This window comes from Rhinatrema bivittatum, chromosome 1, assembly GCF_901001135.1.
Source record: "Rhinatrema bivittatum chromosome 1, aRhiBiv1.1, whole genome shotgun sequence".
Taxonomy (NCBI): Eukaryota; Metazoa; Chordata; class Amphibia; order Gymnophiona; family Rhinatrematidae; genus Rhinatrema; species Rhinatrema bivittatum.
The window spans coordinates 787,253,958-787,267,236 of record NC_042615.1 but is presented as its reverse complement, the minus strand read 5'-3'; the positions used below and the strand labels follow the sequence as shown (position 1 = coordinate 787,267,236).

Here is a 13,279-nt window from a genome sequence, read left to right as displayed (position 1 = left end):
GAAAGTATAGCAAAGCTACAATGAAAAGCCTTTGCCTTTCCTTTTTTTTTTTTTTTTTTTTTTTTTAAATAAGATCCATCCAAGTAAAAAGTGTTAACAAGAAAACAGGAGAAATAAATCAAAGACTATTCTCACAGAAAGAAAATGGGAGAGGTGCAACCCGAATCTGCTGGAGTCAGAGAAATACTGAAGGTTTACAGAGGACGCACCAATCATGAGGGACTGCCCTCTCAGTTTTTGCTCCGACTCCATCTGCTGGAAGGGGACATAACCCACGGTCTGGACTAATCCTGGTACGTACAGGGAACACAGCAATTCCCCTCTCCTCGATGTAAACTACTCTTGCTGGCAAAAACACTGCCCGAATGGCCCTGCACTCGCGCCAGCCTTAACCTTTTTTCTTTTTTAAACTTAAACAAAACAGCTTGTAACACTGAAAGTTATAATACTTTCCTATTCCTGTGCTTGGCTGGCGGTGATAAAATGATTAGCATTAAGCGCGATTTTCAAAACTATGTGGATTGTTGCAAAGTCTGCACACACTTTCCTTTTGAAAATTGCTTAGGGAAAATGTACGTGCAGAGACATGCACCTCTTTTTCTGCAGATACTTTTTTCTGAAAAACCAATGCAGACAGCTTAGAAAATGTAAAAACTAAGCATGCTCTTGCCTCCTCTGACCTCACCCCATCTTTAAATACACCTACTTTTCCTATGGTGGAAAGAATGCATGTTGATCCCCTTGTGCAGTTTCATTCTGATGTTACTTTATGACCAATGTTATATGAGCATACTTTGCTCAATTCAATCCCAGGTGCACAGAGTGCTACCCCCCTACTCTGAAGAAGCAAGCACCTGAGCCAACAAACCAAGTCTAGGTCTTCTTCTTGCAGTGCAAAATGTGAATTCAAAGAGCTGTTTTAGTGAACTCTGAATTATGTTCTGAAGATAACATTTACAAGTGAAAAAATTCATTATCTTTGAAATAACTAACCCATTGGTTGGGCTCCCCTGGGCTTCAGTCATAAATATGCATTTCTTTTTGGCAGGAGGCTCTCTCTCTTCATCTGAAGAACTATCTATTGTCAAATCGATAACATCTACTTTCTTCTGGTTTATCTCACTGGTCACTTTTGTGGAACAAGGTTTGCTGATAACACTGGAACCTGCAAAAGGAAAATATTTCAATAAAAATGGACTAAACACAGGCTGAAATCTGTCTGCCAGAGCTTCCACTGGTTTACACATTGTGTGGAAATCTTCCCATAAACTGGCATAGTTTTATGGTCATTCTATAGTGGCTGCTGAAAATATGACTTGGAATGTTCTAATGAGGTGGTATTATAAGCTTAATTACAGTAAAAGAAGAAAGTCTCACTCTACCAGAAGGAAGAGTTGGCAAAACTGGCATGATGCCTAAAAAACCCCAGAAGTTTGCTTCTGGCTCATGCAGGCCCAATATATTGTTTAAATTTGTATTACTTATTTAATAAAAACAAACTAAAGGTAAGAATAAACTCAAATTCAACCATGTAATAGTCACCATCATTCCTGCTTTCTCAGACTTTATTGCTTAAGAATTTGAATCAAAAGAGTTAGAAACATTTTACAGTATATAGGGTAGTTTCTCATACAGACTCTTACTGGATCACTGTCAAAATTAGCTAATGATACTTTACTCATTATAAAGGAAAATTGGTTCTTACCTTTCTTTCCTATAGTACCAAAGATCAGTCCAGACTCCTGGGTTTTGCCTCCCTGCCAGCAGATGGAGACAGAAAGTTTCACTGACACTGTACATAACCCAGTGTGCCACCTGCAGTCCCTCAGTACTGACCTGTACCCATGTCAAGATGACAGCAACCATAAATTTCTAAGCAAGCTTCTAAGCAAACTCGCTCTCCTCCAATGAGCTGGAAAAGGTGAAGTTGCCTAAAAAGACAACCGAAAACTTTTCCCAAATTTAACATAAATGATCAGCATTGAAACCCTCCAACTCCACACTATATACAAAGCAACAGTACAAGCGGCAGACTCTTTCCCCCCCCCCCCCCCAAATAAGTGGGCGGGTCTCTGAACAGATATGTGGTACTACAGGAATAAAAATTAGCAGGTAAGAACAGATTTTCCTTTCCCTGTACATACCCAGATCAGTCCAGAATCCTGGGATGTACCTAAGCATCCCTTAACTTGGGTGGGATGTAGAGAGTTCCGCTCATAGAACACTCTCAAAGCGCATGGAAGCCGGAGCCCCGACATCCAAGTGATAATGCTTAGCAAAAGTGAGCAACGACTTCCCAGTAGCCACCCAGCAAATTTCATGTGGAGACACCTGATGTGACTCAGCGCAGGAAGTCACCTGAGAACGCATCAAGTGCACCCCTAACCCCCCCGGCAATGGGCACCCTTTAGAAATGTAAGTAGACTTGATAGTTTCCCTCAGCCACCACACAATTATAGCCTTAGATAGCAAATGTTGCTTACCTGATGTAACAGGTGTTCTCACAGGACAGCAGGATGTTAGTCCTCACAAATGGGTGACATCGAGGATGGAGCCCACCACGGAAAACTTCTGTCAAAGTTTAAACAGAACTTTGACTGGCCCCTACTGGGCATGCCCAGCAAGGCACTGACCCTGCAGCCAGCAGGGGTCTCCCTTCAGTCTGATTTTCAAAGCTACAGGCAGTGCCTAGAAAGTAAAAATAAAACGAACCCAACACCGCGGGGAGGCGGGCGGGTTTCGTGAGGACTAACATCCTGCTGTCCTGTGAGAACACCTGTTACATCAGGTAAGCAACATTTGCTTTCTCACAGGACAAGCAGGATGGTTGTCCTCATAAATGGGTGAGTACCGAGCTGAGGATGTCCTGACTTGCACCAAATGTACCCAACGGTGTGCAGCAGGCACAACAACTGAGGAGAAATTTGGGAAAGGGCATCCGCACCCTACCGGGTAGGTGGAAGGGTGTTGGTACATCAGGCTGGAAAAAGGTTACGCAAGACAGACTGGCCGAAGATGGAGTCCTGTCTTCCAGCCTTGTCCAAACAATAATGGGCTGCAAAAGTATGCAGAGAACTCCAGGTTGCAGCTTTGCAGATGTCAGGAAGCGGCACCGATCGAAGGTGTGCCACTGACGTCGCCATGGCCCTCACAGAGTGTGCTTTAACACGGTCTTGAAAGGGGATGCCAGCTTGCTCATAGCAGAAAGCAATGCAGTCCGCCAACCAGGAGGAAAGAGCCTGCTTACCCACAGGTTGTCCTAACTTGTTAGGATGGAAAGAGACGAACAATTGAGTGCTCTTCCTGTGAGAAACTGTACGGTCTAGGTAAAAAGCTAGAGCCCGTTTACAGTCTAGGGTATGCAGGGTCTGTTCTCCAGAGTTGGAGTGGGGCCTGGGAAAAAAGATAGGTAGTATGATGGATTGATTAATATGAAACTCCGAAACTACCTTAGGTAAAAATTTAGGGTGAGTGCGAAGTACCGCCCGGTCCTGCAGGAGCTTAGTGTAAGGCGGATAGGTAACTAGGGCCTGTAATTCACTAACCCTGCGAGCTGAAGTAACAGCCAAAAGGAATAACACTTTCCAAGTGAGATATTTCAAGTCACAGGAGTGCAGAGGTTCGAAAGGAGGTTTCATTAGACGACCAAGAACCAGGTCAAGGTCCCAGGATGGGGCCGGAGGACGCAAGGGTGGCTTTAGATGGAGTAAGCCCTTAAGAAAGCGTGTTACTAGGGGTTGTACTGAAATAGGATTACCCCCAATACCCTTATGGAAGGCGGCTACCGCACTGACATGCATTCTGATAGAAGAGGTTTTAAGACCTGATTCAGAGAGATGCCATAAATAGTCCAAGAATTTGGAGATTGGACAGGAAAGGGGATCAAGGGACTGAGAAGTGCACCATGATGTGTACCTTTTCCATTTGTATGAGTAAGACTTTCTTGTGGAAGGCTTTCGTGAAGCTATCAGGACCCGAGAAACGGAATCTGAAAGGTTAAATGGTTGAAGGACTAACCTTTCAACATCCATGCCGTCAGGGACAAGGCTTGGAGGTTGGGATGGAGGAGGCATCCGTCGTTTTGAGTAAGCAGATGCGGGTCCTTTCCCAGAGGAATGTGCCTGCGGATGGAGAGATCCTGGAGTATTGGAAACCATACTTGGCATGGCCAGTAAGGTGCTATCAGGATCATGGTTCCTCCGTCCTGGCGTAGCTTCACGAGAGTCTTTGACACAAGAGGGAGTGGAGGGAATGCATAGAGCAGACCGGTTGTCCACTTGAGGGAGAATGCATCTCTCGGCCGAGAGTGCTGGCTCCGAATGAGAGAGCAGGAATCGTCCACTTTGTGGTTCTGAGGGGACGCAAAGAGGTCTATGCGGGGAGAACCCCACTTGTGAAACAGAGAGGTCGCTACCAGAGGATCGAGTGACCACTCGTGTGGTTGGAAGACACGGCTCAGCTGGTCTGCCAATACATTGTCTACTCCCGGCAGGTAAGTGGCCCTGAGGTACATGGAGTGGGAGAGGGCTTCCGCCCAGATCTGCGCAGCTTCCTGACACAGAAGGAAGGAGCCTGTGCCTCCCTGCTTGTTTATGTACCACATGGCCACTTGGTTGTCCGTCTGGATTAAGAATATCTGATGAAATAGATGATCTTTGAAAGTTCGGAGCGCATAGCGGATTGCTCGAAGTTCCAGGAAATTGATCTGGTGTTCGGCTTCCTGTTTGGACCATAACCCTTGGGTTTGAAAGTCGTCCACATGGGCTCCCCAACAGATGTGAGAAGCGTCGGTGGTTAGGATTACTTGCGGATCCGGTGGAAGAAAAGGTAAGCCCTGAAGGAGGTTGACCTGAGTCGTCCACCAGGTTAAGGATAGGCGCAGCGCTTGTGTGACTGTGACTATGGAGGACAGAGGCTGAAAAGCTTGAATCCATTGGTGTCGTAGAGTCCATTGTGTTACTCTCATGGCTAGTCGGGTCATGGGAGTGACTTGAACCGAGGATGCCATGTGTCCTAGGAGAATAAGGAACTGGCGAGCCGTGGCAGTGTTCTGAGACTGGAGCTGGCGAGCCAGGGATATTAGGGTGTGGACCCTTTGAAGAGGAAGGTAAGCCTTTGCCTGTAAGGTGTCCAAGTCTGCTCCAATGAAGGATAAGGTTTGAGACTGGACTAAGCAAGATTTCTCGTAATTGACAAGAAACCCTAAGGAAAGGAGTGTTTGAATTGTCAATTTTAGGGAGGATTGAGCTATCTGTTGGGTGGAGGCCCTGATTAGCCAATCGTCCAGGTAGGGGTAGACGTGGACACCTTCCTTCCTTAAGAATGCTGCTACCACTACGAGGCATTTGGTAAAGACTCGTGGGGCAGAAGCCAGACCGAAAGGTAGGACACGGTATTGATAATGGTCGTGGCCTACGAGAAACCGCAGATATTTGCGATGGGATTGTGTAATCGCAATGTGGGTATAAGCGTCCTTGAGGTCGAGAGAGCACAGCCAATCCCCTCTTTGTAGCAGAGGGAGCAGCGCGCCTAGGGTTACCATTTTGAACTTCTCTTTTTGAAGGTATTTGTTGAGGGCTCGAAGGTCCAAAATGGGACGTAGTCCCCCTGATTTCTTTGGTATTAGGAAGTATCTGGAATAGAATCCCTTGCCTCGTTGAGAGGGAGGAACGGGTTCTATAGCATTTGATTGCAGAAGAAGAGACACTTCCTGTTGTAATTGAGCCAAATGGGTGGATAGACTCCACGCTTGAAGAGGCGGGGAGTCTGCCGGAAGAGTTATGAAGTTGAGGTGGTAACCCTGTGCGATAATTGTTAGCACCCACTGATCTGAGGTGATCTGCAACCAAGGTTGTAGAAAATGGTACAGTCGACCTCCTACAGGAATGTCTGGAAGAGGGGTTTGGCATGTGTTCCCTACAAGGGAGTCAAAGGCCAGCCGCAGGCCCAGGAGGAGGGGCTACAGTAGGCCTTTGTTTCCTAGGCTGACGCGGCTGAGGCCTAGTAGAGGATCGAGCTGGACGAGGCCTGGCCGATGGAGGGTAGTAACGGCGTGGCCGAAAGAACGACTTCTTAAAGTCCTTCTTAAGTGGTTGTTTGGAGGAAACCTCAGACGGAACAGAAGAAAGTTGTTTCAACGTTTCGTGGCGATCTTTCAATTCAGCTACTATTTGCTGAATTTGTTCTCCAAACAAAATTGTCCCCTAAGCAGGGTAAATCCGCTAAACGATCCTGGACCTCTGGGCGAAGGTTGGATGACTTTAACCAAGCCCAACGTCTGGCCGAGATCGCAGTAGCTGAAACCTTTGTGGAGGCATCGAAGATGTCATAAGCCGTTCTGATCTCGTGCTTCCCCGCTTCAAACCCTTTGTTAAGAAGGGCTTGAAGCTGTGGCTGGTATTGGTCAGGTAATGTGTCAGCAAAATCTTGCATCTGTTTTAGGATGGCTCTGTTATATTGCGTCATGTAGAGTTGATATGAGGCTATGCGAGAAATCAGCATAGCTCCATGGTACACTTTCCGTCCCACACTGTCCAGGAATTTATTGTCCTTGACCGGTGGAGCGGAGGAGTGTGGCTTTAGACGCCTGGCCTTTCTTTGTGCGGACTCAACCACAACAGAGCGATGATCCAGTTGAGGCTTTTGAAAGCCTGGTGCTGACTGGACGAGGTATGTGGAGTCAGCCTTCTTGTTAACTGGTGATACAGATGAAGGAGATTCCCAGTTTTTCTTTAAGAGATCGAGAAACACCTGGTGAATGGGGATGGAAGCGATGATTTTTGGAGCATCCAAAAATTGAAGCAGTTCCATCATCTGGTGTCTGTCATCGGTCTCAGATTGCAGCTGAAAAGGTACAATTTCGGACATCTCCTTTACAAAATTAATAAAGGAGAGATCCTCTGGAGGAGATCTTTTTCTACTCTCTGTAGGAGAAGGCGGTGATGGTAAATCTGTGTCAGAAGATGTATCATCACCCCAGGTATCATAGGGATCACTTGGGGGTTGAAGCCCCGATGGACCTGGTTGAGGATCCAAAGGCATCGACGGAAACCTTGGAGGAACGGCGGTACAATCGGTACTGGGAACGGCATCGAGGGTTTCGGTGCTGCCGATGGAGTCGGTGCCGGTCTTGGAACCGATGGAGCCAAAGGATAAATCTGTGGAGATATTCGAGAAGGCACCGATGGGACCACCCCGGAAGGGGGAATCAGGAACGGTGTTTCTCCCGCCGATGAAAATCCAGTCGGAGACGATGGCGCTGTTGGTGCTACTGGAATCATCGATGGAAGGGCATGTACAAGTGCCTCCATACGTTGTAGTAGCGGTGCCAGCGCTTCCACCAAAGGTTCGGTGGTCGGTTCCTTCCTCGGTGGCGGAGTCGGGGTCGATGCCGGTGGCGGTGCCGGAATCGGTGCCGGAGACGGTGCCAATGGAGGTTGGAATCTTTGCATCGCTTTCTCGATGGCCTCCTGGACCAGCCGGTCCAGTTCTGCCCGGAGACCAGGGGTAACAATACCCGGCTCGACGGGAGAGGGAGGCTGAGGCAGAGCCGGAGGGACCACCGTAACCGGTGGGATCACGGCTCCCACACCCCTAGAGGGTGAGGGTTTCCTCGATGCCTGCGAACGAGACGTGGACGGTGCCAAGTCTGATCGAGGCCTCTTAGTCGGTGGCTCGGCTTGTTCAGAGGTCGATGACTGTGGATCCTCGACAGGCCGAGACTTGTGCCGTCGATGGCGATGCTTGTCCTTCCGGTCTCCTCGCCCATCCGGGGAGGGGAGAGGAGTCGACGGCCGAGAAGTCATCGATGGTGGACGGTCACCGGAGGGTTGACGATGGTGGTGCAACTTCGACGGTGCCGGTTCCGATGACGTCGATGCTATCGATGGCGTTGGGGTGGGTGCATGGAAGAGGAGCCCCATCTTCTCCATCCTGGCCTTGCGACCCTTAGGTGTCATTAGGGCACATTTGGTGCAAGTCAGGACATCATGCCCACTACCCAAACACAAAACACACTCTATGGGGGTCTGTGATTGACATAGTCCGGGTACAATCCGGGCATCGACGGAACCCCGTCGCCATGGCTTAAGGCCAAATTTAGTCGCGGGCTCGGTAATTGCCAACAGGCCTCAAGGGCCAAATTCGACTGTAGTCGAAGAAAAAAGGCAAAAAACTTACCGGTTTCCGCGGAGGTGACAAAAATTTGTCGAAGGGAGACCCCTGAGGGGCAAATTTTCTTCGGAAAGAAAAATACCGAATTCCTGTCAGGAACGTGGTAAGAGAGCTCCTTTCACCGCGTGGCAACTGCTGCGCGGAAAAAAGAAGACTGAAGGGAGACCCCTGCTGGCTGCAGGGTCAGTGTCTTGCTGGGCATGCCCAGTAGGGGCCAGTCAAAGTTCTGTTTAAACTTTGACAGAAGTTTTCCGTGGTGGGCTCCATCCTCGATGTCACCCATTTGTGAGGACAACCATCCTGCTTGTCCTGTGAGAAGACTTATTTCCCCTTCTCTGGACCACTCTACAGCACAAAGAGGTGATACGATCTACAAAGAGGAGATGCTATCTATGGAAATCATAAGTGATCGTTAGATACCTCAATAATGCATGCCTCCAATTTAAGAGCCTAAACTCCCCCACGAGGTGTGAGGAATCCAAATCCATAAAAGCTGGAAGCTCTACTGTTTAAGACTGAACGTTGAGACTACTGCTATTAATTGCGTCAGTAGCATGGGATCTTCTTAGTGTTTGGGTAATTGCCAGGTTCTTGTGGCCTGGTTTGGCCTCTGTTGGAAACAGGATGCTGGGCTTCATGGACCCTTGGTCTGACCCAGCATGGCAATTTCTTATGTTCTTACTTCAGGCAGAAAAGGCGGCATCATGCATAAAGATACCCTCGAATCAGACATCTATAGGAAGGGATCTCAACACAACAGCGCCTGGAGCTCCGAAATTCTCCTGGCTGACAAATAGTAACCAAGAAAACCACTTTAAGAGTCAAGTCTAACTGTAGCTCTCTTTAGTGGTTCAAACAGAGCCTCACACAATCCTCTAAGGACTAGATTCAGATTCCAAGATGGACAAATGTTCTGCACCTGAGGACAAGTTCTTAGCTCCCTGAAGGAACTATACAACATCCGGATGTGCAGACAGAGGATATCCTTGCACCTTACCCCGGAGACAACACAATGTCACTACCTGGATGCTCAGAGTTAAAGGCCAGTCCCTTGACCAAAACCTTTCTGTAGAAAAGCCAAAATATGTGACACCGTAGCCTGAACAGACTGATGCTGCACTCAGTAAACAGCAGACCAGGACTCTAAGATCCTCTAGACTCACACATACATCAAGGATGTAGAAGGTGGAAATAACTGCTTTGGAATATCCCCTCCATCTCAGTTGTCTTCCCTTAGAAGCAAAGCTGTGAGACAGAAGTGAGCCGCCTGACCCAACAATATTGGGCCCGGGTGGAAAAGAATCGACTGATATCCGAACCTCTGGGGCTAATCTATGGACATGCTAATAAGTTTTGGGAAGCATGGTCGATGTGGCCTCTTTGGAGCTACCAGGATCACATTGCCTGAATGTCTCTCTATCCGCCGTAATCCCTTGTCCACCAAAGGCATGGGAGGGAAGACAAAGAAGAATCCCTTGCGTCCTAGGCATCACCAGAGTTCCAATTCCTTTGTACCATGTTCTGATCAGCAGCTTGTGCTCTATGGTCGGGATATACCCATCTTCCGTGAATGAGATGTATCGCTGCCTCCTACAGCACCCATTCCCCAGGGTCTAACTTTCTCAGACTGATAAAATCCAACTGAACGAGGTTTACTCTGATGATGTGACACTGCCAGCTGCTCCAAGTGTTGTTCTGCCTAGAGAATCAACTCCTGGGCCTCTCGAGCCGCTGCCTGATTCTTGGTTCCACCTTGACGATTGATGTACTCCACAGACAGTCGCATTGTTGAATAGGATCTGTACTGGAAGGCCACTTAACCTTGGCAGAGAGGCAAGCAACCCGAAATGCATTGCTCTCATCTCTAACCAATTTGTTAGACCATGAGGCCTCCTGTTTTGACCACTGGCCCTGTGCTGACTGATCTTGCCACACCGCCTTCCATCCAGAGAGGCTTGCATCGGTGGTGACTATTATCCACTTCAGAATCTTCAATTCCACACCATGCTCGAGATTGGTGCAAGTAAGCACCACAAAAAAGACTATCCGTGGTTTCCCCCTCTAATGGACAAGGAACATGAAACTCTTCCAATAATGGATTCCAGCGGGAGAAGAGCCCCCTACAGAGGCCGCACACGTGCAAACGTCCAATACATTAGTGTTGATGCCACAGAACTCAGACCTGTAAATAGTCCCAGACCCTGAGCACCGAAAGCTCTAGCAGAAGCCTAATCTGACTCTGCAATTTCAGCAGTCTCTCTCAGTGAGAAAAAACGCTCTCCGCTAGTGTGCTGAACTGAGCTCCAAGACACTCCAGAGTTTTGTAACAGGACTAAATGGCTTGTGCTAGGTTCACACACCCATCCCTGAGACTTCAAGTGCATCAGTACCTTTTGTACTGATTGTCAGAGGTCATTTGATTTCACATGAATAAGCCAGCCATCCAGATACAGATATACCAACATACCCTCCTTTTGCATTGTGGCTGCCCCCCCACCATCATCACCTTGGTGAAGGTACATGGAGCCGCCACCAGCTGAAGGGATGGGCTCGAAACCGAAAATGTTCCCTTAGGACCATGAACCTCAGAAAATCTCTGGTGCTCCCGGTCTGTTGGCTATGTGCAGAGAATGCCTCAGTCAAGGCGAGAGTTGCCAAGAACTCTCCCTTGTGTACAGCCGCTAAGAGGGATCTCAGAGTTTCCATGTGGAAACGGGGAACCTTGTGAAATGCATTTACCTTCTTTAAATCTAGTATCTCTTGAATTGGACTCTGGGGGGGGGAAGAAACTTAAAATTGACCTCTGGCCATACTAAAGCATGTTCAGGGTCTGAGCCCTACAGACTCAGCAAGACATCTGTGAAAAAAAGAAAAAAGTCTGAGTCTAAAGTGGCTCTCAATCATATGCAATTTCTCCCTCTTCTAGAAAGCCAATTCCTCCCATTGGAATCCTCCAATGTTTCATGATCCACACCCCCTTGAACATTACCAGGGACAGCATTCCCTGCAGCATTTGCCCCACCGTGATTGACAAATGGAGGCCCAAGCACATGATCCCCCCACATAATAGGTTGCTTTGCCTTCGCTGGGCACCCCTGCAGAAAGGTCTGCAGGCCCTGGAAACATTTCATCCAGGAGGAGGAGGATGGACCTATACCAGAGTCCATAGGCCTAATCTTGCTCTCTCCAACCTCCCTCAGGAATAAGGGAGAACGACCATGCCTTGCCTCCATTCCACTCCCCTCCTCCAGAGACCCCATAGGACAAGGGCATTTCCCAAAATGGGCAAAAAGCTGTGGTAATCAAATTGCTTTGAGCATCTAAACAGCACCGATACAAACTGAGAGAGTGAAGGACTGAACTGCTATCAGATAGCAAGCCTCACAGATAGCAAGCCGCTTGGACATGTCGTCCCGGCGTCTAGCTCTCCTGAACTTCAGCTCTAGGCGGCCCTCCTGTTGCACACACCAGGCAGGTGTCCTGGAGGGCATATACGCACAGCCCTGCAGGACGCATGCAAATATGCGCTCAAGATTACGCTGCGGTCCGTATGCGGACAATACGTAAATGTGTGCTCGTATAGGCCATGGTCGTATATGCGCACAAGTTAGCTGCACAAATATGCACTCAAGTCTAGGTCTCAGACGTAGAAGCTTAAATCTAGGCCCTGGCCTTACGTGCACAGGTCCAGCACATGCAACTACCACAAAGCGTGAGAATGTGCGCACATGCCTAAGCAAGCGAGAAAAGAACTGCTGCAGGGGCCTACCAAAAGGCCAAGTAAAGCCTGTCTGCACCTTCAGCACATTTAGGCCTGGATTCTGTTTAACATCCGGCACTGAAAATCATTGGCCTGAAGAGCTTCTCAACAGCTCAAGCCTCTTGACTGGCTGAGAATCCATGGAGCCAAAAGCCAGCATCTCGCTAAACAACCTTTGCACTTAAGCAAATTAAAAACCAGCAGAATACCTCTACTCCTCCTCAGTGTAAGGAGCACCTCTGCGGGACAGGGAAACTGCCAGCAATAGTTTGAGGAGTGGATTCCCCTGCCTTACCTGCCAATGCTGCTAGGGGAATAAAAAATGGCTGGCCGTTTCCAAGCCTCCGGGCTAGACCCCATCATCCGTGAGACTTGTTCTACGGTGTGGCCATGCATGACGCAGACACCTGAACGCTTTTGCTGCACACACACACACACACTGTTCCTCCCTGCACCTGCAGCACCACCACCACCTGGATGGCAAGCAGGGGAACGGTCCCTCAGCACCATAGAGGCCAACACCCCGGTCTCCTCCACAAGCAGAGAAGCTGCTGAAAAAACCCAATGATGAGCTCCCTGAGCTGCTAAGGTAGCTTCCCACCCTGGAACCTCTTTGCTGCACAGATTCCTCTATCTAGTTCCTTGCTCTCTTTTCTTTACTCTGGAGTATAAACAAAGATACATAAAAACCAATACTTTCCTTTGGTGCAGAGGTTCAGGTTCCAGGAGCGCAGGCCACATGGCAGGTGATGAAAAAAAAGGCAGACTTTTTTTTTTTTTTTACACTTCAAAATGTTATCAGATTTACAATACCTACTCCCTAGAATGGAACACAGAGCTGCTGGCAGAAAAAGAGAAAGTCAGCCAAATTAAAAATAAAAAAAAGACAGACTAAAAGAAAACAGCCACCCTGAACCTGTAGCTGCCTCGAGAATGGGAGGGATCTGGACCACCAGATTTACACCCCCTGGAAGAAAGAAGCGAGCGTACAAAAGGTTCACCAACTCCCAGCTTGTCCACCTCGATCAGAGAGGGAAGGACCCACTAGGACCCAAAAACCCCCTGGGAGGAAGGCTCATAAATACAAACAGTCTGACTGCAGAACTGCGGTTTGCACCATCTACCATCTGCTGGAGAGAGAAATACTGAGGGACTGCAGGTGGTACACTGGGTTATGTACAGTGTCAGTGAAACTTTCTCTGTCTCCATCTGCTGGCAGAGAGGCAAAAACCCAGGAGTCTGGAGTGATCCTGGATACATACAGGGAATTAGGGCTTCTGTTTTTAGGTTTTAACTAATAACCCCTTCCTACCCAGTGAAATAATTTAAACAATTTTTAAAACTGCC

General features: G+C 48.3%; 1 protein-coding gene across 8 annotated transcripts in view; it reads right to left on the bottom strand.

Moving 5' to 3' along the window:
• PIAS2 (protein inhibitor of activated STAT 2) overlaps positions 1-13,279 on the bottom strand; it is a 150,705-nt gene that overhangs the window by 24,855 nt on the left and 112,571 nt on the right. For all 8 annotated transcript variants that reach the window (XM_029580543.1, XM_029580564.1, XM_029580524.1 and 5 more), the window contains exon 11: positions 994-1,165. In XM_029580543.1, the coding sequence (XP_029436403.1) occupies positions 994-1,165 (172 nt within the window). The remainder of the gene's footprint in view (positions 1-993; positions 1,166-13,279) is intronic.